Genomic DNA, 27,374 nt, shown 5'->3' on the forward strand with positions numbered 1-27,374 from the left:
ATGGAAACGTGACCCATTTTGTCAGGGAGGACCAGGCGTGCCTGACGCTGAGACTGTCTTCTCATCACCTCACCCCCCCCATTGCCTTCCACTAACAACCAAGTGAACCCCACTTCACCTGAGCACTTTGGGAAGAAAGGTCTTCCTCATGGTGTCATGTGTGCTTTATCTCACGGGTCAGAACAAGAGAACTTCCTCAGTGGGCAGCCTGAGGAAAACCATTTTATACAGATAGTTGGGCAGTATGCTCAGTGCATGGCAACAGAAGGAGGCGAGGGTACCAAAGGAGATGGCAGTGGGACCAGAGGTGCCCAAGTCAGTCAGAGTCATTAAGCCAGGAAGCAGAATCCAAAGAGCAGGGAATACCAGAAGGGACAGGCCACCCCCAGAGTCCTGGGTGGTGGAGGAATAGAGACCTCAGGAAGAGGAGGACCCTGTAGGCCCAAAGAACATCTGGAAGCTTCAGGCCTGTGATGACCATTGGGTATCCATGGAGGAGGAGGGATAATTCTTGCTTTTAGTTCCTGAACCTTTCAAGCAGGCAGCATCTTTCCTCACCTTTGTGCCAAATTCCTCCTCATGTTCCGAGTTCAGAGGGACAGAGGGGAAATGACCTATCTGCTTTCCTTGAAGACTGTCCCTATCTTCCAAGGTCAGTCATGTGGGTCTGGTTTTGTCTGTGAGTGGCCAACATCAAAACAATACTCGATGTGGGCATTCAGAAGAACTCCCGGAAGTGATGGGCCCTGAACCACACCTGTATCTGCGGGTGCAGATAAAATTGGCGGTTATAATTCTTGACTGTAGCTCTGTGCTGGGCTGCTTAGAGACACTGGCTTGCCATTAAAAATAGCTGGCAAACCTTCATGCAGATTGCAGGGGGTCAAAACATTTAACAAGCCCATGCCCTCTAATAGACAAGACTCAAGTCAGCTCGAGCTCAGGTCTCAGCAATTGGTCCCTCAACACCACCTGAGGCTGGGATTCTAGTTCCTTAGGTGACAGGGATAAAGGCTGGAATGACCTCCCCAGGGTCAAATGCCTTCCCCAAGGCAGTTGTCACTCAGAGTAACCACATAGACATGGCCTCTTCAGAGCAGACAGCTTCAGAGCGTAGCTTCTTGACAATGTTCAGAGACTCTTTTATCTCCGTCTTGCAGTTCAGCAAAATCCTAGTTTCCTAACCACACAGGCCATTCTCGCTTAGCTCTCCTCACCGTGACGAAACACAAATGATTGACATTTGAGGGAGAGAGGTTATTCTTGCCCACGAACTTGAAGTTTCTGGTCCTTCATTGGTTGTCTCTGTCAACTTTGGGTATGTAATGCGGCAGCACACCACAGCAGGCGTGTGACAGAGCAAAACCATTCACCTCACGGCCAGGAAGCAAGAGAGAGATCAAGGAAGGAGCAGGGCGGAGGTCCCATGCCCCTTCAAGATCACACTTCCAGTCATATAAAACCTCCGTTGAGGCTCCACCTCTTCCAATAGTACCACCCTGGACATCAGGCCTCTAACACAGTCCTCTGGGGGACGTTCAGACCGTAGCATCATCCTGCTGTCCCGTTGCTCAGATAAGGTAACGAGAGCCCTGGGCTTCTGTCAATAACAGCTTGTTTGAGCACACACAGGGATGGACTCCGTGCCACAGGTGTGTAGGAGTAGTGTCACTTCAGTTCTGGATAGCCCAGGAGGACATTGTCCTAGGGTCACATGCACTGTTAGACACACAGGATCTAGATCACTGGGGACACAAGGGACCAGCACTCTGTGCCTGGAGGGGTTGGAAGGTGACATCAGTCAGAGAAGATCGAGGAGTCTGGATTGAGAGCTAGGAAACCAGATCTGGCTGTGGACTGTTTCATCGACTTTCAGAAAAGAGGGCAAGTTACTTCCCAAGTAGGGAATTTGCCACAACATGAAGAGCACACTCGCCGTCTGTAGCGGTATCGTCCTCTGCTTGGTGCTGGCTCACCTCTGTGAGCACTGGCCTTCAGAGTCCGGCCAGCATCGCTCACCAGCAGGTGTGGTGCTTTAGAGATAAGGGAAGTAGAGCCTGTGGCTAGCGGCAGTTCTTCATGTCACATGGTTGGTCCTTATATAACAGGGAGGGATTTACATAATGCTTTTCATTTGAGTCCAATGTGATTATAGCTGGGAAGCTTGTTGTCTGAGCTGACAGGACACATTCGGAGCTGGGGGAGATGAGTCTTGCAGCTTTCACAGTCTTCGAGCTAAACTCAGGCCCAGCTCTTCCGTGGCCATGGGCCTTCTGTGGCGGCGGGCTTCCCATGGCCATGGCCTTCCATAACTGTGGGCTGTGTTCTTTTCCTCTTAGAGATCTGGTCCTCAGGCTGGGGCAATGACTTGGTGGATGAGAGTGATTGCCTCAGTGAGGGCCTGAGTTCAGATCTTCAGCAAGCACAGAAAAAGTTGGGGTGGCTATATACAACCGTAACCCCAGCACTGGTAGGGCAGAGACAGGAGAATTGCTGTGGGTTCTGCCTGCCAGCCCAGCTGGAAGAAAGGTGAGCTCAAAGTTGGACGAGAGACTTTGTTTCAAGCGAGAGAACGATAGAGGACACCAGTGTCCACATCGGGCCTCTGTATGCATACATGCACATAGGTGCACGTACTTGCACACACACACACACACACCTGCACACACATACACACACACCTGCACACACACACACTCTCTCTCTCTCTCTCACACACACACACACACATACATACACACAAACATACATACACACATACATACATACACATACATACATACACACACGCACACACATACACACACACATGTATACACCTCCTCCCAAGAATCCTACCCTCTTGGGGCTCATGGCTGATTGGTTACCTCTCACCATTTGCTCCATTCCCTAGCTTTAGGGACACCGCCCCCATCCTAAACACATCATTCCCGAACTTCCAATACAGAATATAGCCATGTACTCTCTACTTCCTCTTCCTATGAGGCTAAGAAAAGTCTCTCCTCTCAAACCCACTTCCCTTCTCTACAAGCATCGAAGAGAATTCCAAAGACATTATTATTCTCCCAAAACATACAAGGTTACACATGACCTGCATCCTGGCAACAAATGGGTGGATGGATGAATGAGTGAGAAGCTGAGTGACAGAAAATATTTAGATCACAAATAAAAATAAATTTAAATCTTGTTTAAAGAAGAATTTAATCGGAGACAATGATTCCTTCCCTTCCAGAATCTAACACTGTGTACATGTGTGGAATTATCTAAGAATGAATTTAATCAAGAAAAAAACAGACAACAAAGACTTTTAAATTCTGTATTATAATTCTAGTATGTTTTGGTATTAATTTTTATGCAATATATTTTAAAAGTTTGGAATTGCTAAAACCAAGTATTTAATACTTTATTTTAATTACCAATAAAATTACACACATTTAGGCATACAAAAAATGAATTTAATTAAAAAAAATTCCTGGGAAAACAAGATGGTGGATGGACGAAGGCTTAGAGCTGAGCCATACATGGAGGATGCCAGGGAAAGGAGATGTCACTCTTCTGGGCAGAGGGATCCCGTCCCTGGGATAGAACTCTGCTAGAAGGTTCTTGTAGTAGCTTTGCGGGGTGTACAGGTAGATGCCCAGGCCTGCAGGGGGCAGTAGAAATAAAAAAACAAGAGCAGATCAAAGTGCTGCTGTAGAAAATGAATGATAGCAGATTTGGAAAGAGTCCCCATGAGGACTGAGAGAAAGAGAAAGCAAGAGGCCGGGACAAACTAGAGGCTCAGGACAGAATGTTGGCAGGGAAGATGTGAGGATTCAGTTCGGAGTAGCCCAGGTACATCCAGATGGGAATATTTGCCAGCAGATGGAAACTGGCTCCTAGAATCTGGGCAGGAAGTCAAGAGCAGAACGGGTTTGGCAGGTACTCTAGGCTTAGCCTGGCATCAGGCCGACCAAACACCACTAAATAAGCAGCTCTTTTGGCGGCTTGTGAAAGAGCTACCCAGAGCAGTGGCTTCTTTGTTTTGTTGTTGTTGATCTTTCTTTTTCCATCGTGTGTGTGTGTGTGTGTGTGTGTGTGTGTGTATGTATGTGCTTACACGTATGTGAGAGAATTTGAGTGTATGTGTGTGTGTTTGCATGTGTATGGGCAAATGTGTGTGTGTGTGTGCATGTGTCCATATATGTGCGAGTATGTACAGAGCCAAGATTGATGGTGGGAATTGTCCCCAATCTTCTTTCTTAGTCTCGGAGGCAGGATCTTTCAATTAAGCCCGGAGCTTGTCTCTTATGGCTGGTCTTGTTAGCTAGCTTGCTCTGAAGATCCCTTATTACTTCCTTCTGAGGCAGAAATTACAGGGGGGCCACCATGACTACCTGATACACATGTGGGGTTCTGTGGATCCAAGCTCTAGTTTTCATGTGTGCAGCAAGCTACCTACCAAGTCCCTATCCTTGGTGTTGCTAGCCCTGTCTTCTAGAATGCTGACCTATGGTTTCCATGCACAGTTAGGTCTATTCTGTCTTTCAGCAGTGTTTGGTCCTGCAGTGATCACACAGCCTCGGCCATTCCTGAGTTGGCATGCATCGCTATCTTTTGCTTGTCAGATTTTTTTTTTTTTTTTTTTGAGACCAGATCTCACTATGTAGCCTGCCCCTTTAGCCTGGGATCATAGGTGTGTACAGGAAAGCCCGGCTTTGGCTGCCATCTTTATAGCAACCCTGCAATGTCTATAGTGAGATCAGTTTTACTATTTATAACTACAGAAAGCAGGGCATGGGGTCTCAGCAGACTGTGGCCTGCATGAAGTGGTTTCTATTTATAATTCATTCAGTGAATCACAGCGATTGGTGCCATTCAACAATCCTGTTACAGAAAACAGTATCTGCCAATGCTAAGGGATGATACCGGCCAGGGGTATGGTCAGAGTTTCAATCAACTTTTTGTACTTTCTCTGGCAGGTTAGGGGTGGGGCATCTTTCTCTAGCCATTATTCTCTTTGAGCTTGGAGGGACCCACCCAGCTAGCTGCTCACCGGGATGAATAAGCATTATGCCTGCCTGGTGGTCTTTTGCTTGGTGTTCAACATGCCCAGTGATAAGAGCATGTCACACCATCTGCAGTGGCTTATTAAAAAGGTCTAGAAGGATGCTCAGGGAGGATGAAGAGGGAAGAAGAGTGCAGCTTCGCTTCTCATTGATTTCTCTTTCTGGGGCTCTGACTACATCAGACACGAAGGATCAAAGTGTGTTGTAGCGAGAAGCAACATACGACTCTCAGTAGCTCAGAACAACATACGTTTATGTCTTGTTCTCAGTCCGCCCATCACATGTTGCCTTGGGGCCTCTCTCCTTACTTATGGTGTCAGGATGATGGAGTATACCCATTGTTGTAACTGTTCTTTACCTTGTCAGAGAGAACAAAATAGGACTTTGGGACAGTTTTCATTGGTTGTTAAGTGTGCCAGGCTTCTCGTATAATTTCCACTCACAGCCCATGGGGCCTCTTCCAACTGCTGGGATCTGGGACACAATGTCTTATGCTCCAAAGGCCAAGGAGGGATGGTGCAGAGGCCCATGGTGCAGGCCAGTGCGGGTGGCCTGGTTAAGCTCCATCTGGTCTGGAAGGAATAAGATCCTTACATCGTCCATATCAGTGTGACAAAGGATACTGGAGAAGCAGGAGGGATAGTAAGTACACCACAAGGACATTGCTGCTGCGTGAAGTCTCCTAGGGCTAAGGGGAGGAGCCTGCTCAGTGTTTTAGATACTCAGAGGCGGTTGGAAGAACAATGCAGAATACTAAAAGGATTTGCTAGCTTTTCTCCTCACCCCTAAAAGGTGAGGTGGCCTCGGTTAAGCAGTTTCCTTCACACAGGGACAGATCCTCCCCGCTTGTCACAGCTTCTGCTATCAATGAAGTCCCAAAGAAAGAGGAGCCATGTGATTGATAGAGGGACATGAATTCTGAACTGTCACCATTCAGAGGTTTGTCATTGGCCTTGGAGATGGGAATGGAGCTGTAATGGATGATTCAGCCCAGAGTAGCTGACTCTAAACATGCTAATTACTTGGCATAAGTGCTTGGAAGTGACGGTTACAAAATTTAGAGATGTGTATGGCAGAGCAGGGCTGGCATGGTAGCTCCAAGAACGTGGGCTTTCTTTATGCGTGGGAGGCAGCTGGGTGATGCCCTGCTGGGTACAGATAAACCTGGTAAGGACAACTTTGAGGTCCTCTAAGGAGAAATGAGGAGAAATACCCCCCCCACCACCACACAATTGAGATTCATAGGTGCAGGGTGTGCCTGGTTCACCACTTGAAGTCATGACCCTGGAGGAACAGTGCTTGTGTCTAAGTCCAAGCTCATGACCGAGTAACTTAAGGTTTTAATGTGCTTCACTCTCCACCAGATAACAAAGATGGCCCCCAATTACAAAATACATTTCTCACATGTGTGCCTGTATGTGCATTTGTTTTAATGTGTGAATACGCCCTCATCTTCCATAGGAGCCAGGCTAGTCAGGTAGCTCATCTGCCTATAGTGAAAGGCTAAAGTCAAGTTCTATACCCAAGCAGATTGGTCTGAAGCAGCTATTGCCACCCACAGAGATCTAGGTCTGTAACCACAGACTACATCTCATGGGTCACCTAGCCATGCTATAGACATATGGGACAGGTCAGACCAGTGCATTTGGTCACGTGTGTTGGAAGACATGCAAAGCACATTGCAAAGGGAGACTGGAATAGGATAGACCCTGGCTAAGTCAGACTGTGGAGTACTTGAGTATATACATGTGTGTCAGGTGTGGGAGAGAACCCATGTAGATAGATCGTGGGACGGTCTCTAAGGCTAGGTCAGAAAGCTTGCCATGGCAGGGTTGGAGAGATGATGCAGCAGGTAAAGACATTTGTCATCAAGCCAGATAACCTGAGTTCTATCTACGGAACCCACGTGGTGGAGGGAGAGAACTGTTTCCCACAAACTGTCTTCTGACCTGCGTTTATGTACTATGGCACAGATGCGAGTGTGCGCACACACAAATGTAATATTCTTTTCCGCCTCCTAGACAACAGTCGGTGAATTGAAACTTAAGTATTTCTCTTCTTCTGTAAGTTTATGAAAGGGATCAGATATGCGGATGAGTGGTGCAGGAGAGGATGGGCAGGGATTCCTTTAGAAACAAGTTTGAGATGGCCCTTGAAAGAGAGTGTTTGTTGGCAGACCAGAGCATTCGTGATGATGCATAGGCCATGCACATGTGTGTTTGTGTGTGTATATGCATTCTGCCTGCATGAGTGTGTTTGTATACCTATAGCTTTCCTTACTGGAAGGGGTTGAATTTCCACCTTCTAGTCATCTTTAGCTTACAGTTTTCATTTATGTCACATGTACCCACCCAGAAGAAGTGTCCCTCTTCCAGTTGGTTGCTCTTGCATCTGGCCCCTCTGAGTCTGAGCTCATCTCTCTCCTTTCACATAGAGGTGACCTGTCTTCACCATTGCTACTTGGCATTACTCTCAGGGTCTTCTTGATCTGCCTATCATCAGCCATTGCTGTTCTGTATTAGGAACTCCTGACCTTCCTGTATTGGGAATAAACACACCTATTAGCAAGAGAAGGGCACAGAGGAGCTGGAAACACAGGTGACAGGTGATACAGAACACTACTCGCTTTTCCAGACAGCCCAGGTACTGGGTAAGCTCCTCCCTTGTTCCCAGGCAAGGACAGAGGGCCTATGTCCATTGGGATTGGGTCTAAAACACGGAGCATTTTCCTGATGTGGTCAGTCACAGGGAAGTGGCTGTGCTATAGGGCGGACCTTTGCCTGGGAGGCAGTGAATGGGTGGCCTGCTTCCTCGCTCTGACCAGGTCTGTGTGTGTCTCTGCTCCCTCTCCAGCTGGTGCTGCCGGAGTACTCCATCCACAGCCTCTTCTGCATCATGTTCCTGTGTGCGCAGGAGTGGCTCACCCTGGGGCTGAACGTTCCCCTGCTTTTCTATCACTTCTGGAGGTAGGTCTTTTGGGGACTGGTCCCCCCTCCTTCACCTTTCCACCCAATGACAGAGTGCCCAGATAGATCAGAGTGCCTGCCTTTCATCCCTTTCTTTTAGAAACCTTGTAATGAACACTCTGACCTAAGGACTTTAGAGAAGAAACAGTCTAGAGGTCATAGCCCATTATTGAGGGGCAGGAACTCAAGCAGAAGCTTGAAGGCAGAAACAATGAAAGACTGTTTCTTGCTGGCTCACTGGCAGACTCCTGTTTACTAACTTTCTTACATAACTCAGGGCCACCTGACCAGGGAATGGCACCACTTACCTACAGTGGGCTGGGTCCTCCTACATCAGTCAGCAGTCAAGACAATCCCTCATAGACATGCCCATAGGTCAGTGTGACCCAGGTAGTTCCTCAGCTTAGGGTCCCCTGTGAGATGACTCTAGGTTATGTCAGACTGACAAACAAAGCCACCTAGAACAAACTTACTCTCCAGAGCTGGAATAAGTCCTCTTGACTCTGTTAATCAACCCCAACCCTGCAGGTAAGTGTGAAAAGCAGCTGCAACATTAGTCACTGTATCCAACACATGGAAACATTGAAGCCTCTTAGCTGATGAATGGGTAGAGAAAATGTATATCCATACCATGGAACATTATTGATAGCACATCCAATGAATATACATTATATGAGTCTGTTGACAGGAGATTTCCAGAATTTTCAAACCTATAGAGACTTAAAGTGAACTTGTACTTTCCAAATGCTGAGGGGAAACAGGAAGTGACTCCCAGTGGGTAATTTTTTTGAAGGTGAGGGTAATGAAAATGCTCTGAAGGTCGATAGTGGCAATAGATGTACAACTCTATAAATATACTAAAATTCACCGAATTGTATATACACATTAAAAGGGCAAACTTTATGATGTTTAAGCTTTCTCCTTTTTTTTAAAAGCACCTACTAGTTGTGCCAGCTTTCCTGGGACAGTTATGATGTTAAATATTCTCTTCTAAGATTGGGCTTTGGATCACATGGTGTAGGTTTCCTGTAGGGTGGATATGGAGCAGAAGTGGGAAACACCAGAGAAGTGGAGATTGTAGTTGTGTGAATCAATTTCCTTCCTTGAACCCTTTAGTCCCAGAGCTCTGGAACCCCAAGCCAGTTGGTCCATCATTGCCGCTTTCCCATAAAATACAGCTTTGAATTGACCGCACCTAGAACAGTCCACTCTGTCGCTAAGAAAGGTATGGAGCACACACCACTTGCTAGGCATCGAGGGGGAACTCCTAGATGGAAATATGTATGAATCTTCATCCTAGGTCCAGCTTAGCAACAGAAGGAATTAGCAGACATCTGAGGATGATGTGTAAGGATGCAGGGAAAGAAACAAGTTAGTCTGAAGAGTGCAGAAAAATCCAGAGAAGCATGTGTGAAAGTCCAGACATGAGAGAGCCCTTGGCAGGCTCTGGGGACAATTTTATCTTTCTGCATGGTTGGAGAGGGACTCTTGGAGGGTGCAGTTGATGAGCAGCTGGAAATCTCATATGGGGAGTCCAAGAGGATCTGATGAAGAGCTCGGGGTCTGTAGGGGCTGGAAAGCCATGAGGAGTTCCGGAGGAGGAAAATGACTTTGCTTTAGAGCTCAGAAGCTGATCCTGGCAGAATGTGAAGGATGGACCAGCAGAGATGTGTCGAAGTCAAAATTGTAATTAGGAACACAACAGAACTCCAGGTGAAGACATAAAGGAGCTGAGATAATGGAGACAGGTCCTGGCCAGGGAAAATTGTCACGGCCTGGATATCTCCAGTGCTGAAATTAAACCTCACATCACCATGCCCAGCATTAACACGAGCTTTGAATGCTGGGCCGAGGTCCTCCGCTTGCAGCACTTCACAGACTAAGCTAACACCCCTGGCCTGTCTGCCTCCTTTCTGTCAGGTCGATGCCATGGCATTTCTCTTGTAGACAGGTCTACCCTGGCATTCACTTTGCTTCAGTCAAACTGTCCTGGCCACTGCCTTTTAGTGGCTGTTTGGGAGGCTGTTTCCATACATCACCTTACATCAGCATCACAATTTGCATCTCCATTTTCTGGCTGAGCCCAGGATGGGTTCCTGATGGATCCAAGGAAGGACAATCTGGTGAGCAGCAAGCAAAAGAGTCAGTCCTTCCCACCCAGCCATTTGGTCACCCTGATGCTCTGCCTCCACTTAATGGGGTCACCTGGGAACAAAGCCACAGTGACAGCAAATAGGCTTGAAATCTGCTCTGGAGAAGAGGAGAGGTGAGTGGCCCAAGGGCTATGAGCTGGCAGTTGTCATCGAATCTGGCTTCTGATGTCCTCTTAGCATAGTGTTGGTGACAGATAATGTCAGTGCAATTCTCTGAAGGGGAAGAGGAGGTGTTGGTGACAGATAATGTCGATGCAATTCTCTGAAGGGGAAGACGAGGTGACTGAGATGCCAGCTCTGCAGGTATGTGCTATCATGGCAGCCTTCAGGTCAGGGCCGGGCCTGGTGCTTCTTCAGGATGGAGAACCACCACTATTCCAGGCCTGACTGGAGAGGCAGCTTGGATCCCTGCCTCCCAGGATCCTTTCCTGCCGTGATCGAAGAGCAGTACTGGGCCATTCCAGCTGCACTGGGGTCTTGGGCTCCACAGGGAAGATATGCCCTGCAGATGTCGGTGGGACATGAACTAAGAGATGCAGACACGGACAAGGGCCCCATTTTCTGTACGAGCCCTCTGGCCCTTGGTTTGCAGCTGTGGAGTTGATGTGACTGTGACCTTTGATGAGGACTCTTCCAATTACAGTTCTCTTTCCCAGCTTCCCCAGAGATGGTCGATGTTCTGTTTGCTCTTCCGGCCCCTCTATCAAACAACAACAAAACTCCCATACCCTTTGAAATGACTCTATAATGTTTCCCTGTGGTATTTAGGGGTTTAAATGAGAGTCTGGGTAGGGGGAAATAGCCCAAGGCACTATGTAGACAGATTGTAGACACTGAGGGGGTGGTGATACAATTCTTCCACCATGTCTTGACCCAAAGGGAGCTCTTGGTGCTTCCCAGGCTATCAGAGTCACCCTCAAACAGAATGGCGTTGTTTGGGCTCATAGTTTAAGGGAATACAGCCTGCCACAGTGAAGTCATGGTGGCTGGGACTCTGTCTGTGACAGCAGGAACTTGCAGTGTTATTTGTTACATCTCGGAAGATGGAAGCAGGGAGCTGGGACGGGAAGTGGGGCTGTCCTATAACTTTCTCTACTTCCTCCAGTGAAGCCCTACCTCCTAAGGGTTCCATACCCTCCACACACACAAGACAACTAGTTTGGTATCAAGAGTGCCCACACATGAGCCTCTGGGGGAGAGTTCACATCCAGACCATAATACTGGGTGACATGTTTCCTTCTGTCAGAGCCCCATCATATGATACCAGGGATCCATTGGAGGACTTAAACACCCACAGAGCTGCACTATGACAATGGTTGGAATCTGACTTTGGCAGGAAGTACAGATTTTCAGGGACAAGTCTAATGCTAGGGGGCCTTGGTCTGACAGCATGGGAAGTCCCAAGCCTCAGAGACATCACTGTCATGTCCTCTTTCCTGCAGGTATTTCCACTGTCCAGCAGACAGCTCAGAACTAGCCTATGACCCACCGGTCGTCATGAACGCGGACACCTTGAGCTACTGCCAGAAGGAGGCCTGGTGTAAGCTAGCCTTCTACCTCCTGTCCTTCTTCTACTACCTGTACTGGTGAGTCCCGTCTCCTTCTGGCTTTTGTCTCAGCAGCAAAGGGAAGGGATTTCAGGCTGGCCTTGGAGAGGCAGCTTTTGGGAAAGTAGCCCTTGACAGCAGATCCTGGCCAGTTGAATCTGGTCCCACTTGTCTAACCTTGACTCAGGAGCAAGGGTTTCTGGGGAAGGAAGATGCCTCTGCTCACATCTTAGCAACTCAGGGAAACATCTAATAACATCTCTTAGGAGGCAGCAGAAGGGAAGGACTGTCAAGGGCTTCTTCCCAGCAGGGCTTCCTGCCCTTCAGAGCCCAGCAGCTCAGCCCATTGGGGTGTCAGTAAACCGAGGAGCCAGCCTCATTATCCTTAGCCCTCCGCTTGTTTGTGAAGGTTCTTGGGTACTGTAACAGTGGGATTTCCCCCTCCAGTGGCAGGCACACCCCGCAGAGTGGCACATTGGGTCATTAAGTGCTTAGGCTGCAATTCTTCCGTGTTTCATAACACCGTCCTAATTGAGCAAATCTTGCCGACTTTGCAGCTCCGCTTCCGGGTCCCTCTCTTCACCTCATCCCTTGAACACCCTAGCTCAGCAGAGAGTCGTGAGCTGTCATTCTGTGGTCTGGACTCCTGAGGCTCCTCATTCTGGAAATATCTCCTGTTCCCTTTTGTATTCATTTCTGGGGCCTTTTCCTGATCACCTTGCTATCCTGTTCCTCCTTTTGCAGGGTCATGGATGTCTCCAAGCACCCCAGTGCTATCTCTGCAGAGGCAGAAAAGGGTGGGGGTGCTAACTTCACAGCCAATCCTGGGTTCAGATTGGATGTAGCAGGCTTGGGAGTTACATTGCCCAACATTCCAAAACTCCATATACATTGGCACATTTATCAGAAACATTCTGTCCTTACCCACATATTTAAAAGGAGGAAGCTGGATCTGTGATGGGATGGTAGAAACATTTCCCAAGATCACAGATCATGGTCACACTAAGTATGACTCAGAGACTGAACTTCAAGCTGAGTCTAGACCCCTAGACGAGTCTTTATCCAAGTGAGGGACAGGATAGAGATAGGCAGGGGATAGAGATGGTACAGTTGGCTGATGTTCCAGGCCTTTCAGTAGGAATAGATCTACTATCCAGACTCCTACACTTGGTATGTGTGCTACACGTCTCTGCTACGTGTATCTTGGCATGTGTGCTACACTTCTCTGTTATATGTGTCTGAGGTGGAACCTGACACTCTGGAAGGCTGGCTTGCTCCTGCTTCCGCCCTTGATCTCCAGGGTCAGCAGATGGAGAGGCCTGGGAGGTGTAGCCTCATGGTTAACCTCAGCTGTGAGGATTTGGGGAGTCAAAGAATTATTCTAGGGCTTTCTTCATTAAGTCAGGGGTTACTCCAGCCTCAGGATTTTATCCTTCATGAAGGGTCCAGATGCTTCCTGCTCCAAGCTATGGAAATCTGAGGGGTCTCTCATGTGGAAAGCTGTGCTTCTTCCTCTTATAAATAGACAGAATAGTAGACCGTAGTTCTGATGAACTCATCAGCTTTGTGGAGTTAGCCTGAAGACCTTGTCAGGCCACAGGAATGCAGGTCTCCCTGCTTGCATACTGTTCATCCCCTAAAGCAGGGGGTTTGGGAACCTATGCCAGGTTAAGATTCCCTTATGCTATTTGCCTGAAGACTGTTCATGCACCCACACTGGCATCGGTGACAGTGATCTTCATCCTGACCCTTGGGACTGACACATTCTGTAGTATCACCTGGGGACCCTTGGGCACAGTCGTCATATGAGCATGTGGCAGCAGCGGTGGTAGGAAGAATCTGTTGTGCCCTCACCACATAGGCACCTGGCCCATGATGCAGTCATGTGGCCAGCCACAGTCATCATTCCAGTGAGTGTGCTCCCAGGCATCCTGAGACAACACACCTTTCATGGGGGACACGGGATGCTATCTCAACAGACCAACATTCTGCATTGTGTGTGTGTGTGTGTGTGCGGGGGGTGGTAGCAAAGCCTCAGTAGGTGAGTTGGAAACCATAGAGACAGGAATGGGGTGAAGCCATGGGCTCCATCCTCGGAAGAGGGCTATTGGGAGCTGCAGGCTCCTGCTGACATCTGTTTTCCCATTTCTGTCTGCATCCAGCATGATCTACACCTTAGTGAGCTCCTAACTCAGACCCTGCTGATGGAGAGGCCGAGGCTGGGAACCACCGTGGCTGTGGCTGGAGACACCCAGCTTGGCAGAGACTGATTGGAAGGAACTGGAGTCACATGGCAGACAGGGCCAAGTTACCCATGTGCATCAGTTGTTGCTGTGTGTGTTGCTGCCTTCGCTGTTCACATTCCACATGGATGGCAGAGCCCCTCTGAGTGCTGGGGGTGCCAGCTTGTAGCTGACGAAACCTGCAACCTCTGGAGCTGCAGTTGCTGCTTCTCTTCATCCACTTCACTGAGCATCGGTGCCCTGCAAATTCACTTGAACTGCCTGTCTGGATGGCAGGAATGAGGCTGGAAGCTAGACGCCACCAACAAATGACTTGGGGCCAAGGCCAGGTCTTCAGAGGTGATTGAGACCCTCAAGGATACTAAGGATATCAAGACTCTTTTTTCCAGAGCTGTGGCCTCCAGCTTTGCTCATTGCAAGGCCCAAATCTGGGGTCTGCCTCAAGCCTGCTGCCATGTCATTTTAGGCTCTGTTTATGTCCAAGATTCTAAGCAGTGACCGCCTGAGCTGGGTGTGGGACAGCAAGTTATGTCCAGTGCAAACTGGGGAGGGGAGTGTGAGAAAATGGATTTTTAAAATGTTTGCAATATGTTCCAGGTGTGAATTCTTCACCATCCCCAAGATGTATTCTGCCTCTGCACCAAAATTCCATCAGAGTGTGACATGCCAATCAGCTGGCTGGCATGAGCCAAAGCTAAAAAACAAACAAACAAAAAAACAAAACAAAACAAAACAAAAAAACCCTCAAAACAGTGTGAAGTCCAGAAACAGAGAGCAGAGCTCCTGTGGTGTGGACAGCCAGGAAGCGAGACAACATAATTATCACTTCAATTGAGGCTGCACAGCCTTCGTGCTGCTCAGTTCAACGTGGGGACATCCACTTATTTGAATTTTCCACTTGGCTTTTACTCCTTTTTTGGGTGGGAGTTGTATGAGGGGGTGTAAATAGTGGTGAGGGATTTTTGTGATGTTTAAATTAGGCACAATGATTTTGACCTGATTTCTCAAACTTCCTTGCTTTTCTACTGTTACTCACACAGTCACACACACGCACACACATACATACACACACACACTATTTATATACGCTCCCATCTGAATCCTGTGACTCAGGTTTTGAATGGTGTTTGTGTAACACAGTGTGTGCTATGTTTAAAATGCAGCAACAACTTCAGTGGTTCACCTCACTGGCTCCTTCATTCCATCCCATCCCAGGTTGGCTGTGTCTCCATATGGTTGGCAAACTGGTAGGTAGGAGAAACAGTTTCAAAATGACACCGTGTTTCTAAAAATTTTTACAGAAAACAAAATAGAGAGGGAAAAAATAAAACTCACAAAGAAGAACAAAACCAAAATGCAGCTTCCCTGAGGGGCCGGTAGCATAAAAGCCTCTGCAACCACATTTGGGGGGAATGCCTTCCCGTGCCTGGTAACTTGTTGAGGCTGCATGGCCTCAGCTGGGTACCATTCCCAGGATGGCTAGCTACGGCCAGCAAGTGGTGGGGTCTAGGTAGCAGGTGCAAAGCTAACTCCATCACCATCCTGTAAAAAAGCAGCTGACATGGAGAAGGTAAGGAAGGGGTCTGTGGGCTCCTCAGGATGAATGTTTCACACTTCACCCTCTTCCGAAAGGGCTTGAAGTAGCTTTTGACAGGGGGCACCAATATCAAAAATTGTTAATGTGGAACCGGGAAATTCACGCCCCAGGGCTTTGCATGTTGTAGACGACTTTCCTAGCACAACCCTCCACAAAACCCAGTTGCTTTCTCAGTATTAAAGAGAGGGAACTTTGAAGATTTGCCTTTGAACCTGATGTCTGACTTAGAGAACATGCCCTTTCTGTTGCCCCCGTAGCTTGGGGTCCTGCTAAAGTTCAGCGGCTAGCACTGACTTTTATGAGAAAAGATTTTAAGGCATACAGCTACAGAGGGAGTGCTTGGGGGCATGGATTCTAGGGAGGTGAGTGATTCTTCCCCCAGACCTTTAAAATCGTTCAAAGCTGCCAGTGCCTCGGGCAGTTCTTACCTATTTATGGAGGAAAAGCATTCCAAACTTTCCTCCGCCATCAGCTGTGATTGGGAAACAAGTCCAGTGATCTCATGGGAGTTACAATTAATTTCCAGTCCCCCAGGAGAAGCTCATTTTCCTGATGGTAAAAATAAGTTTGATGGGCTACTACCGATGGAGCGCAGGTGTGTGCCAGGTGCCCCGGTAAATGAGAAGAGCCGTGTGCAGACACACGCAGCTGCTGGGAGGCGTGGCCTTAGAACTATGCAGGCTTCTTCCCCGGAATTTTGCTTGCGTGGCTTTCTCTCTCATTGTACGCCCCATGAAAGGAAGGAGTGAGCAAGATGGGAAAAATGCCTCAAATTTCCCAGAGCCTCAAGAATTCATTTGTTGAGCAAGCTAGAACCCATGTACCAGGCACAGGTCAGGGTGCTTCAGGGGCATAGCCTGTGCCTGGGCTGGCCTGGAGTATGGGTCCTGTTTCCCTGCTGTAGCCCTGTGTGGCTGTGCGGTGTGACCTGGATGGACGGTGGAGAGTCACATAAGGTCACCCTGTGCTGAGGAGAGGAGAATGTCAGGCTCCACCCTGGTTTGATGATGTCACATCCGCTGTGCCTGATGATGGTGAGTACTCTATATAGGAAATTCCGCCATGCCCTCTACCTGCTCCCAAAGCCTCAGCTTCCTGCCGGCCATTCCATACACATCTCATTCAGTCCTCACAATGACACTATGACGGAGGAACTGCGACTGTCTTCACAGTCGTAGCTGAAAGCTTTGGAACACAATCTACAGCAGTCAAGGACCCAAGCCAAGGTCCCACTTGCCGAGTTGCCAACCTCGAGCCTTTCTGCTTCCAGGGCCTTGGTATTTTTGCTTTCCCAAAAGAGTGACATAGTATACGAAGGGTGATGGATGGGATATGGGAAAGAAAGAGGAAAGGGAGTGATGATGGCCAGGACAGCTGCAGGCCTCGCGTGTCTCATGACGCGCAACCTGGGGTGCCTGTCTGCACTGGGTAGGATGGGATGACGATCTTTGTGGTGCTTCTCTGAGATCCCACTTCCTCATCTGTCACAGGAGGGGCATGCCACCTCCCATGGCTGTGGTAAGTCAACTGTGTCTAGAGAGCTCATAGCACAGAGCCTGTCTCTATCAGCTTGGCCCAGAAATCTCATTCTCTGGTCTTCTCCACACTGCCCCTCCCTCATCCCCCTACTGCTCCCCTCCTCCCTCCTCCCCACACTGCCCTTCCTTCCTCCCCCTCATTGTTCCTTCCTCCTCCCCACACTACCCCTCCCTCCTCTCCACACTGCCCCTCCCTCCTTCCCACACTGACTCTCCCTCCTCCCCACACTGTTCCTCTCTCCTCCCCACACTGCCCCTCCCTCCTCCCCACACTGCCCTTCCTTCCTCCCCCTCATTGTTCCTCCCTCCTCCCCACACTGCCCCTCCCTCCTCCCCACACTACCCCTCCCTCCTCCCCAGACTACCCCTCCCTCCTCCCCACACTGCCCCTCCCTCCTCCCACACTGCCCCTCCCTCCTCATAGCAGCAATGCTCAGCAAGTCTCAGTTTTCTTCCTGTCCTCTTTCCTTCCTGGGGGTGAGGGTGGGGGTGGGGGTGGAGGTGACAGTCCCAGCCATGCAACAGGGGTAACAGCTCAGCCTCAAGAAAAATATCCCCCTGTTCCCTATTTTTAGGCTCGGTAATTGCACCAATGTTGAATAAAATTGTCATCGTTATGACAGTTTTATTCTCCACATAAGCGATGAATGCAGCCAGCAAAATGCTTTGACAACAATTAATTGCCCTCACACAGCGTTATCACGCAGATTGGGCTGCTCACTTCCACACTGTGTGGCATGTGACTCTGTGTAGGGCCTTCCCCTGTTCCTTAGAGCCAAACAGGCCATCTGCCCGGCCACTTCCTCTCCAAGGCTGAACCCCCAAATGAAGCATGGAAGGTGAGTAAGGAGGGATGGATTCCAGATTGCTCTTACAGCGGGACTCTCCCTGGGAGATGGAGCTAAGCAAGGAGAGCTTTTTCAGGACACCGCCTGGCGGCTGATCCTGGGGAAAGTGGGGTACCTGTTTGGGAAGAAGAACATTCCTTCCTCACGGAGAATTGCATATGATGACATGGGAATGTCCAGCATGTTCCTCACAGCTCTGCTAGGACAGGAAAACCTCAGTCAGAACTGGGGTTTAGGTCTCAGTTGCTGCTCATGATCCCAAAACAGCCTCAACAAAATGACAACGTCCAGACTTTGACCACTATGTGGCCATTCCTGCCACCTCCCATACCCCATGTAGTTCTTCCCCAACATCCCTGGATGCCCCAGAGAGACTTTTCTAGGTCTTGAATTTGGACCCTTGACCACCACGTGGCAACCATATTTTCTCCTTTCCAGTGAACTGTGTATTCGAAGTGGCTCATGGGGCTTAGAGGAACCAAGTGTTCTGTTTTATAGGGAATTCGCCAACAGTTCAGTGTGGCCACTTAACACCAAAGTTATGTAAGCTTAGATTAAGTATGCAGAAGACAAAGATGTCTAGTTGCAGGCCTACTTCCTAACACACATTTAATATTCTGAGGGCTCTTCGAGGTCTAGCTGTCATGTCTGTGGCAGAACTGTGACTGCCATGTGATTGTGTGTTCCTGTTCCTTCTTCCCAGCCACAAGTTCGCTGATGTCATTAGTACGTGGAAACTGCCCGTGATGAAAGTGTTCACACCGCAGAACTTGGCAAATGGACATGTTAGACATCCTGAGTGTGAGCTGGGCACTTACTTATTAGCACACCCTGGTCTTTACTCAGGCACAGTTGTGTGACCATATCACGGGAACCAGTAACCAAGGTGACAATAGCTGTATCTTCAATGCAGCAGTAGATACACAGTGGCTGGTGGGTTCGGGGTCTGAGCACTTGGTGGCAGTGCCTTCATGACCAGGCCTCTCGTCCATTCTGGCTATGACACCAGTGATGTTGTTACTGTTGTCCACTTGAAATCGTGTGGGGCTCATTCAGCTTTCTGTGAACTTGACAAATAGCTACCAGCTTATAAAGAAAAAGTTATTTTTGTCTCCTGGGTGTAGAGGTTTCTGTCCGTGGTTATTTGGCCCCATCCATGACTTTGGGCTTCTGGTGGCACATCATGGTGGAAAGAAAGAGACTGGGGTCTTAGAGCCTCTTCTAAAGGTTTTACAGCTACCCAGTGGTGCCAACTCTGGGGACCTTTTTTTGAATATGATGCAGTTTTTTTTAATTAATTAATTTATTTATTAAAGATTTCTGCCTCCTCCCCGCCACCGCTTCCCATTTTCCTCCCCCTCCCCCAATCAAGTCCCCCTCCCTCGTCAGCCCTAAGAGCAATCAGGGTTCCCTGCCCTGTGGGAATGGGGACCTTTTTGGAGACGCTAATGTCCAAGCTTCAAGGCAGGTGTGATGGCACATGTTTAGAACCCCAGCCCTCTGAGGCCAGAGTAGGAGAATCACGAGTTCAAGGCAACCTGGGCTACACAGTGAGAGCCTATCTTTTAAAAGGAATTAAGTTCAGAAGCAGGAGGGCAACCCTTTAATATGCCCAGCACTGCCAGGAATGGGGCTTGGGGCGGAGCTAAGATCAACCACACCCACTCTGCAAAGCATGAAAAAACTCTTTGATCCTCAAACCCTAGTCCCACTTTTCTTTGCTAACTTGGGACCTTTGTTCTTTTGAGGTGTCACTTCAGGTCCCCATTCAAAGGGGGGGGGCATGCCTCCTCCTGGAGTACTGGGGTGAATAGAATCCATATTCTGCTATGTAACCTTGCCAAGATTTCTCCTCAGGGGCACATGTAAGCTGCATTCCCCCTCCTCCTAAAAGCCAACCTGAGTTTTCTCCAGGGAACCAATGAATTTATTGGACTTCTTTACAGAGCATAGGTGAAGGGTTACTTACAGGAGTGTGGGTGCTCCGCCCCTAGAATGCCACACCTGGAAAGCCTTCATACATCAGGGGCGAAGCTTCCTTCCCCATACCTATAGATGAGAACCCCCCTTGCCTCCGCCATTGCACCCCATCTCACCTACACTAACCTGTCTAGTTCCTGTCAGAGAGCAGCTGGATACGCAGGTGAGAGTCTCTCGACTCTCCCTGTGTCCAGGAAGGGATGGATGTAAACAGCTCAGCTGGGATACTCCCATTGCAAGGTGCTCAGCTGAAATCCCCAAGATGGCAGTTGCTCGACTGGGGGGCGGGGCAGTCACTCCTAATAGACATCCACCCACCTCACTGGGTGGTCCAAACCAGCAGAAAGAGAGCTTTGTAAGGTACCCGCTCTTGTACTTGGTGCATAAAATAAGCCCCGTTTCTGCGGCTGTTCCTCTTTCTCAGCTGATTCTGGGGCTTTGCTCTCCCTGACAGCCTCTTTCCTTCAGTCTCCATACTGTACCCCCAGGTGTCTCAGGGAAGACACCTGCCTTGTGATTTCAAGGCACAGTGGTCTCAGACCTTATTATCCTCTCTGGAATTTGACTACCTGAGAAGCCAGCAAGAGGGACTTAAATGCCAGCTCTGAGTCTCTGTTCAAACATCACCAAAAGTGTGAACAGTAAACCCTTGTCCTTTTCAGAAATGCTTGGCACATCACAAAAACATCATCACCTTTCTGGCAGGATGATGTGTGTCTATACCAGAACAAGAGAAGGAAAGAGAAGGAGAGCCCAGTTAAATGTCAGGCCCACCACAGTAAGCCATAATGAGACAACCATTGGCCCATGCCTGGGATTGTGGGTTTGGATCCTGCAGTGAAGACAGCCTGCAAACCCAGTGCAAACATTACTGATAAGACTCAGCAGCAGCCCTGGCTCTAACCCTGTCTGATTATAAGGAAAAGAGCACGGATTGTATTTCGCATTTAAGACATGTGTCACCGTGCTCTGAGTTCATTACTGGGAACCTCAACATTGACTTTCAGTCCCACCGGAAAGGAGGATCCACCCATGCTGGACTCAGACCCTGTAGCATATGGATGCTGGCACTGTCAAGGATGCCCAACTAGACGTCTTAACTGTTTCATGGAGCAGTGTCACCCTAAGACGAATGGTCCTCTTGAGTGGACACCCTTGAGCCTTCCACTTGACCTGTTCCATACAGTTTGCATTCAAAGACAGCCAATCAATACAGGACAAGAGTTAAATCAGGCAAAGAAAAAGGGATTGGAGAAAAATGTCAGCTATTCAGATACCTTGGAAGTAACACATCAGCAGAAGGTCTGAAAACTGGGCTTAAAGGTAGTTGTGAAATTCAAAGGGATGAGGGCTGAAGGATTTGAGGGCTGACCAGATTGAGTGGTGGGTGTTTACTAGACTCAAGGCTCATGCAGTTAAGAGCACAATCTGCCTTTCTCACAGGACAGCAGTGTAGTGGGAGCTGCGGGCTGTGTTCCTGCCACCCCAGCTCCTGGTCGCCTGGCTAGCTTATGCCCCGAAATAACAACACACAGACTGTATTCTTTTAAACACTGCTTGGCCCATTAGCCCTAGCCCTTACTGGCTAATTCTCATATCCCGATCAACCCATCTCTAATAATCTGTGTAGTACCAGTCTTACCAGGAAAGATTTAGCATGTCTGACCTGGCGGCTTGCTTCATTGTGTCTGGCCCAGAGAGGAGAGGAAATGGCATCTGAGCTCACTTCTTCTTCCTCCCAGCATTCTGTTCTGTTTACTCCGCCTATCTAAATTCTGCCCTATCAGATGGGCCAAGGCAGTTTCTTTATTAGCCAATGACCTTCCTCCATCATTTCCCCTTTTTCTGTTTAAACAAAAGGAAAGGCTTTAACTTTAACATAGCAAAATTACATATAACAAAATTGTTATCAAGTAAGAATTACAGTTACAATATTTACATCTACCTTATCTTTTATCATAACTAAGGAAAACCATAACTATAACTAACCATTCTTCAACTCCATCAAAGACTCCAGAAGGATATAATATTATCCAAGTAAACAAGAAATCCAAAACTCTAGAAATGACAGAGACATCTCGCTGCCTGGACAGTCACCCAAAGTTTCTCTGTACCGTGGGAGCATCCATCTTCGGCCTAAAGGCCCGTGGTATCCAGAGAAATTTCCATGAAGCAGGAAATTTCAAAGGCAGTTCAGTCACTATCTGCTGTATCCTGCAGAATATCTGGCAGACTCTTACACGAATCAGGAACCCCGAAAGATCATCTTACCTTTAGGCAAGTTCAGTAGTCCTCTCTCTGTGGGTTTTCTATGTCCAGTTTATACAATAGCCCAGGCAAGAGCAGTTTCTTGCCCAAATGGCTATTAAACTCCATAAGGTGCCTCTTTGATGCCCATCTTCTTCTTGAAGTAGATTGGTGCTTCCAGGAGCAGACGTGTCTCATTGTCATGAAAAACCCTAAGTTATTAAAACATTTAAAATGCCATATTTTATAATCTTTGAAAGATATGAAGATGCCTATCTAAAATATATCTATAAACATCTAGAAAATCTAACATGACTACAAACTTGACTATTATTAATGATTATCTATTAACAACCTATATACGTTACATTTTTAAATGAACTACACAATCACAATATCTTAATATCAGAAATACATATACATATAATAAAATTGACCTTAAATTAATATCAATAAACCAAGATTCATATCAATGCAAATTATTCATACCTATATCATCTCCCCCTTTAAATGTAAAAGAACATTTATAAACAATATTTGGGAATATGGATGTAGTTATTTCTCTCCAAATTGCTTCCTGCTGAATGGGGGCGCCATTAATCAGATATTTCAGGGTATAACCTGTGTGCTAGATTCATGTCAGTCGGCAGTTGAGTGAAGTGATTTTTTTGAAGGTGTTCACAGCAACCCTTCAGGAGGGCATGGTTTATCACACCATATTGGAATAAAAGCAATCCAAAGAGTCTCATCCTCTGTGAAAACAAAAAAAGAAACTCCTTTCTAAAGCATCATGTCCTTAGATCCAAATTTTAAAGTCAAGGTATTTTCAAAATATCTATGTTGGATTAGTTCAGCATCATTTATAAACAAATATCTTTTAGCATCTGTTGTTCCTTCCTCAGCATTCAAACAATTCAAACAGAGCATAATAGCATACAGTATCAAGATTCTCATTGTATTTTCCATCTTTGTGTGGCTTTATTTTAACCTCTATTTCATTTATTTTTACTTTTATTTTATATTCTCTGTGTATCTTTGTCCTGGAATAACTCTGTAGACCAGACTGTCCTTGAACTCTCAGAGATCCTTCTGTTTCTGCCTTCCAGGCATTGGGATTAAAGGCGTGTGCTACCACACCTTGAAGTCACAGAGGTCAATCTCTCTCTGCCTCCCAAGTGTTGGGATTAAAGGTGTGTACTACCATACCCAACTTTCTTTCTTCCTTTTTACTTTTAAGAACTTTAACTTTTAGCCTGCATATATTTTTAAACACACTGTAAATCATTTAAAAGTTTTCTTTGTCTTTGAATCTCTCTTTACTATATATCTCTCTTTTTGTGACCACATGAGTCTTTAATTTACCAAGCAATATCGGTAGGACTAAAGCTGTGGCTTTGGCAGCTAGATCCAGCCCATTCCTTAGCTTTCCAGCCTCTTGGCTGAGGTACCCCTCCGGCTGTAGCCATTTTTATTGCCACAACTCTGTGGCGTTTCAAGGTCCCTGCCAGCAAGCAAGTTGTAGCATTCTGCTCACAGATCACACTCATTTGGACTGATTGCCTGAAAGAGTCAGAGTTTGCCCTGGCAGTACGGCCCAGAAAGCCAGCATTTTAAAACAGCACAACTTTTTTTCCTGCTACGGCCAAAAACAAGCAAGCATTCAGTCAGCTTTTCATCAACACCATTTAAGTGTTTCGTGGCAGGACCTCTTAATGAACTGCAGGGTTTTGCAGCTAAAGCTGAGTCAGGAAGCCTCTCTTACATGAGAACACTTGCTTGCCTCTAGTAAGCAGAGCAGACCCAAGAAATTGCTGCTAACAAGAAAACATGCTTTATTCTATTCTTTCCCAAGCTTTCTCAGGCTTTCTGTGGATTCAGTTGTCCACACGTTTGGGGCCATTCTGTAGTGGGAGCTGCGGGCTGTGTTCCTGCTACCCCAGCTCCTAGTCGCCTGGCTAGCTTATGCCCTGAAATAACAACACACAAACTGTATTCTTTTAAAAACTGCTTGGCCCATTAGCTCTAGCCCTTACTGGCTAATTCTCATATCCCGATCAACCCATCTCTAATAATCTGTGTAGTACCAGTCTTACCAGGAAAGATTCAGCATGTCTGACCTGGCGGCTTGCTTCATCATGTCTGGCCCAGAGAGGAGAGGAAATGGCATCTGAGCTCACTTCCTCTTCCTCCCAGCATTCTGTTCTGTTTACTCCGCCTATCTAAATTCTGCCCTATCAGATGGGCCAAGGCAGTTTTTTTATTAGCCAATGACCTTTCTCCATCACAGCAGAGTCGGGTCCTGTGATTGAAAGGCTGGAAAGAGGTCCTGGCGTCCTTGGCTTCCCTGGCTCACTGTGAGGAGCTTGTTCAACCCACAGCTCTGCGCTTGAGAAGATTCATTGAGAATGTAGTGGAGTAGTTGCTTCTTTCTGGAGCTCAGAACACAGAATTGTGAACATGTTCAGAGCATGATATCTCTATTCTAGTCAGAGAAGCTTCTGGAAGAGGAATGCTTCAACTATGTGAGAACCTCCCATGGCCTGTACCCCAGAACATTTTTGAGTTCAGTAGCAGACAGGCAGAGGTACATGGAGGTACATCTAGAACCTTCTAATCACTGACGCATGGACTCTTAGACCTAAGGGAGCAGACAGCTGCCCCTCCAGATGCAGGGTGGCTGACGGAATTCTGTTGTTATCTTTCAGGTACAGAACAATTTAGGGAACATTGAACCAAGGAGAGCAAAGGGCTGGCCTTTGGATGTTGTTTATTGGCTTGAAAGCATCTTGGCTGGTGGTCAAAACAGTGTTATCTGAGGAATGACATACAGGAAACTCATGCCTAATTCTGCAGGTGCCATCATGTGACTTGGAGTCCTTTACAGAGCTGGCTGTTGGGGTGTACCTCTGGAAATAACAAGCTCAGAATCTCCTACTCTGTCCACAGGGAGTTCTCTGATAAGGCGGGATCCTAGAAGGGATGAGAGTGTCCGGCAGCTCTAGAGAGTGACTTTAGCCTCCTCTCCTGCCCTTCTTTGTGCAAGTTCAATTGTGTGTGTGTGTGTGTGTGTGAGAGAGAGAGAGAGAGAGAGAGAGAGAGAGGGAGAGAGAGAGAGAGAGAGAGAGAGAGGGAGAGAGAGAGAGAGAGAGAGAGAGAGAGAGAGAGAGAGAGATTGGTCAGCTTGGCCCTAAGGGAAGTAGGAGAGAGAAGACTTGAGGTGTGTAATGAGATGCAGCCTGTGTTCATTCAAACACCACCTCTCTCCACCTACAGAGCTCTAGAGCAGCCAGAGGGGGAGTAGAATATGAGGATTCAGAGTTGATACCGGGATGTAAGGCATTCAGGAATGATGGGGATCCTGGCTCCATCACCAAATACTTTCTTTTTTTTTAAAATTTTTTTAAAAATTCTTTTATTTATTTATTATATATACAATATTCTGTCTGTGTGTATGTCTGCAGGCCAGAAGAGGGCACCAGACCTCATTACAGATGGTTGTGAGCCACCATGTGGTTGCCAGGAATTGAACTCAGGACCTTTGGAAGAGCAGGCAATGCTCTTAACCACTGAGCCATCTCTCCAGCCCACCAAATACTTTCTTTATGCTTAGTTTTCAACCAGGGCTGTGTGGTTGACCAGGCAATGTACGCACTCTTACATCATTGAATGAGCACTGGTCTTGATGTGGGAAGGACCTGACTCTATTTCTTGTTGACTGTGTGATGTCGGTCACATTTCTTAGCCTTTCAGAATCTCAGTTCCCTCAGCTGTGAGGGAGGAACACTAATGGATGGTTTTGTAAGGATGACATGAACACTGAGTAAAAATATTTTCACGAAATCAACTTACAGTGTGGAATATGCAGCACAGATATGAGAGATTATTAACATAGTCACAGCAGTTTCTCTACAGTAATTTACAATAATAACTCTAAGGGCCAGAGATGTGCCCCAGCAGTAGCATGCTTGCCTAGCATGTGCAAGGTTCTGGTTTCATCCTCAGTGCTGAAAAAGTTAATGCATAAATTAAATTTTTATGGGCACTTTTTGTTGGAGCAAAGAGAGATCAGAGTCAGTACAAGGGAGGGCCAGAATGTCCAAATGTGATTGAACCATTAGAAGAAGGCCGGAAATGTGTAGATTTGTGTGCTCAAAAGTGCACTCTGGCTTTAGCATGTCAGCTGGGTTGGGAGAATTTTTCAAGTCTAGCAGAGACTCAGGTGAGAGGCACACTACAAAGGCTTATAGAGAAATAAATTAAATGTATAAATAATAAATAGATTATTAGAGGGAAAAGACTGAGAGGAAGACAAATTGCTGCTCCTTAAACATTTGTCCTTGGCATGCGGAATACCTATCCTCTGTAAGACTGCTGACTGGTAGTGCACATATCTCTGACGCTGTAGTTTGATGTTACCCTCAAGGTTAGTATTTCACCCGTGTCTAGAGCTCTGAGTCCCTAAAGGAGAACCATGTCCATGCTGATGACTTTACTGAGGAAGCTATTTCTGTAGTGCACTGTGTTCAGTCAGTTTAATTCATAGCTTCATTAAATCAGCTCCAAATCTTTCCATTATCATTTTTCTAAAACCATTTTCACTGAGATCAATTATCTTCTGTGAAAAATTCATGAAGATTAGTCAGATTTCTAAAATTATAGCTTCTGCCGCTGTGAGTTTTCTGTGGAACCACTAATTTTACTAGGTCCAAATTTCCTGAGTCAGGTTTTGCAATATCACATTCTTACAGCAATGCGTAGACACTAACAGATTTATTATAGGGTGCATTTTCAACTTTTATCCAAGGGTGAAATCCTTACCAATTCTAATTTTGGTAGAACTTTCTAGTTTCCACGATTATCAATCAAAAGGAATTCTTCAGTAAATCCACAATTGCATGCCTTATCATTGGAGAGAGAGTTTTTAAGCATTATCAAGATTATTTTATTCTGGATAGTTTTGCCAGGAATATCACCCATTATTGGATTCAGGAATGATCATTTACTTTTATTTTATACTTAATGTGTGTGGATAGCATTACTTGTTGTGTATGAATGGCACCAGCAATTGCGTTTGGGTATTTATTAATGATTGCTAGACTGGAGTTGGATGTATTTCTGGCTGGTTATTCTACTGGGCCCCTGTTGTTGGGGTAAAGTGGAGATGTCAGAGTTAGTATAAGAGAGGGCCCGAATGTTCCTATATGACT

General features: G+C 47.1%; 1 protein-coding gene across 1 annotated transcript in view; it reads left to right on the forward strand.

The window, feature by feature from the left end:
• The window catches only part of Cnih3 (cornichon family AMPA receptor auxiliary protein 3), a 107,807-nt gene extending 88,724 nt beyond the window's left edge, over positions 1–19,083 (forward strand). Inside the window, exons 4-6 of the mRNA XM_057769817.1 lie at positions 7,902–8,014; positions 11,610–11,753; positions 13,877–19,083. Coding sequence (XP_057625800.1) covers positions 7,902–8,014; positions 11,610–11,753; positions 13,877–13,904 — 285 coding nt within the window. The 3' untranslated portion in view covers positions 13,905–19,083. The remainder of the gene's footprint in view (positions 1–7,901; positions 8,015–11,609; positions 11,754–13,876) is intronic.
• Positions 19,084–27,374: the final 8,291 nt, after the last annotated feature.

This window comes from Chionomys nivalis, chromosome 5 (genome assembly GCF_950005125.1).
Source record: "Chionomys nivalis chromosome 5, mChiNiv1.1, whole genome shotgun sequence".
Lineage (NCBI taxonomy): Eukaryota > Metazoa > Chordata > Mammalia > Rodentia > Cricetidae > Chionomys > Chionomys nivalis.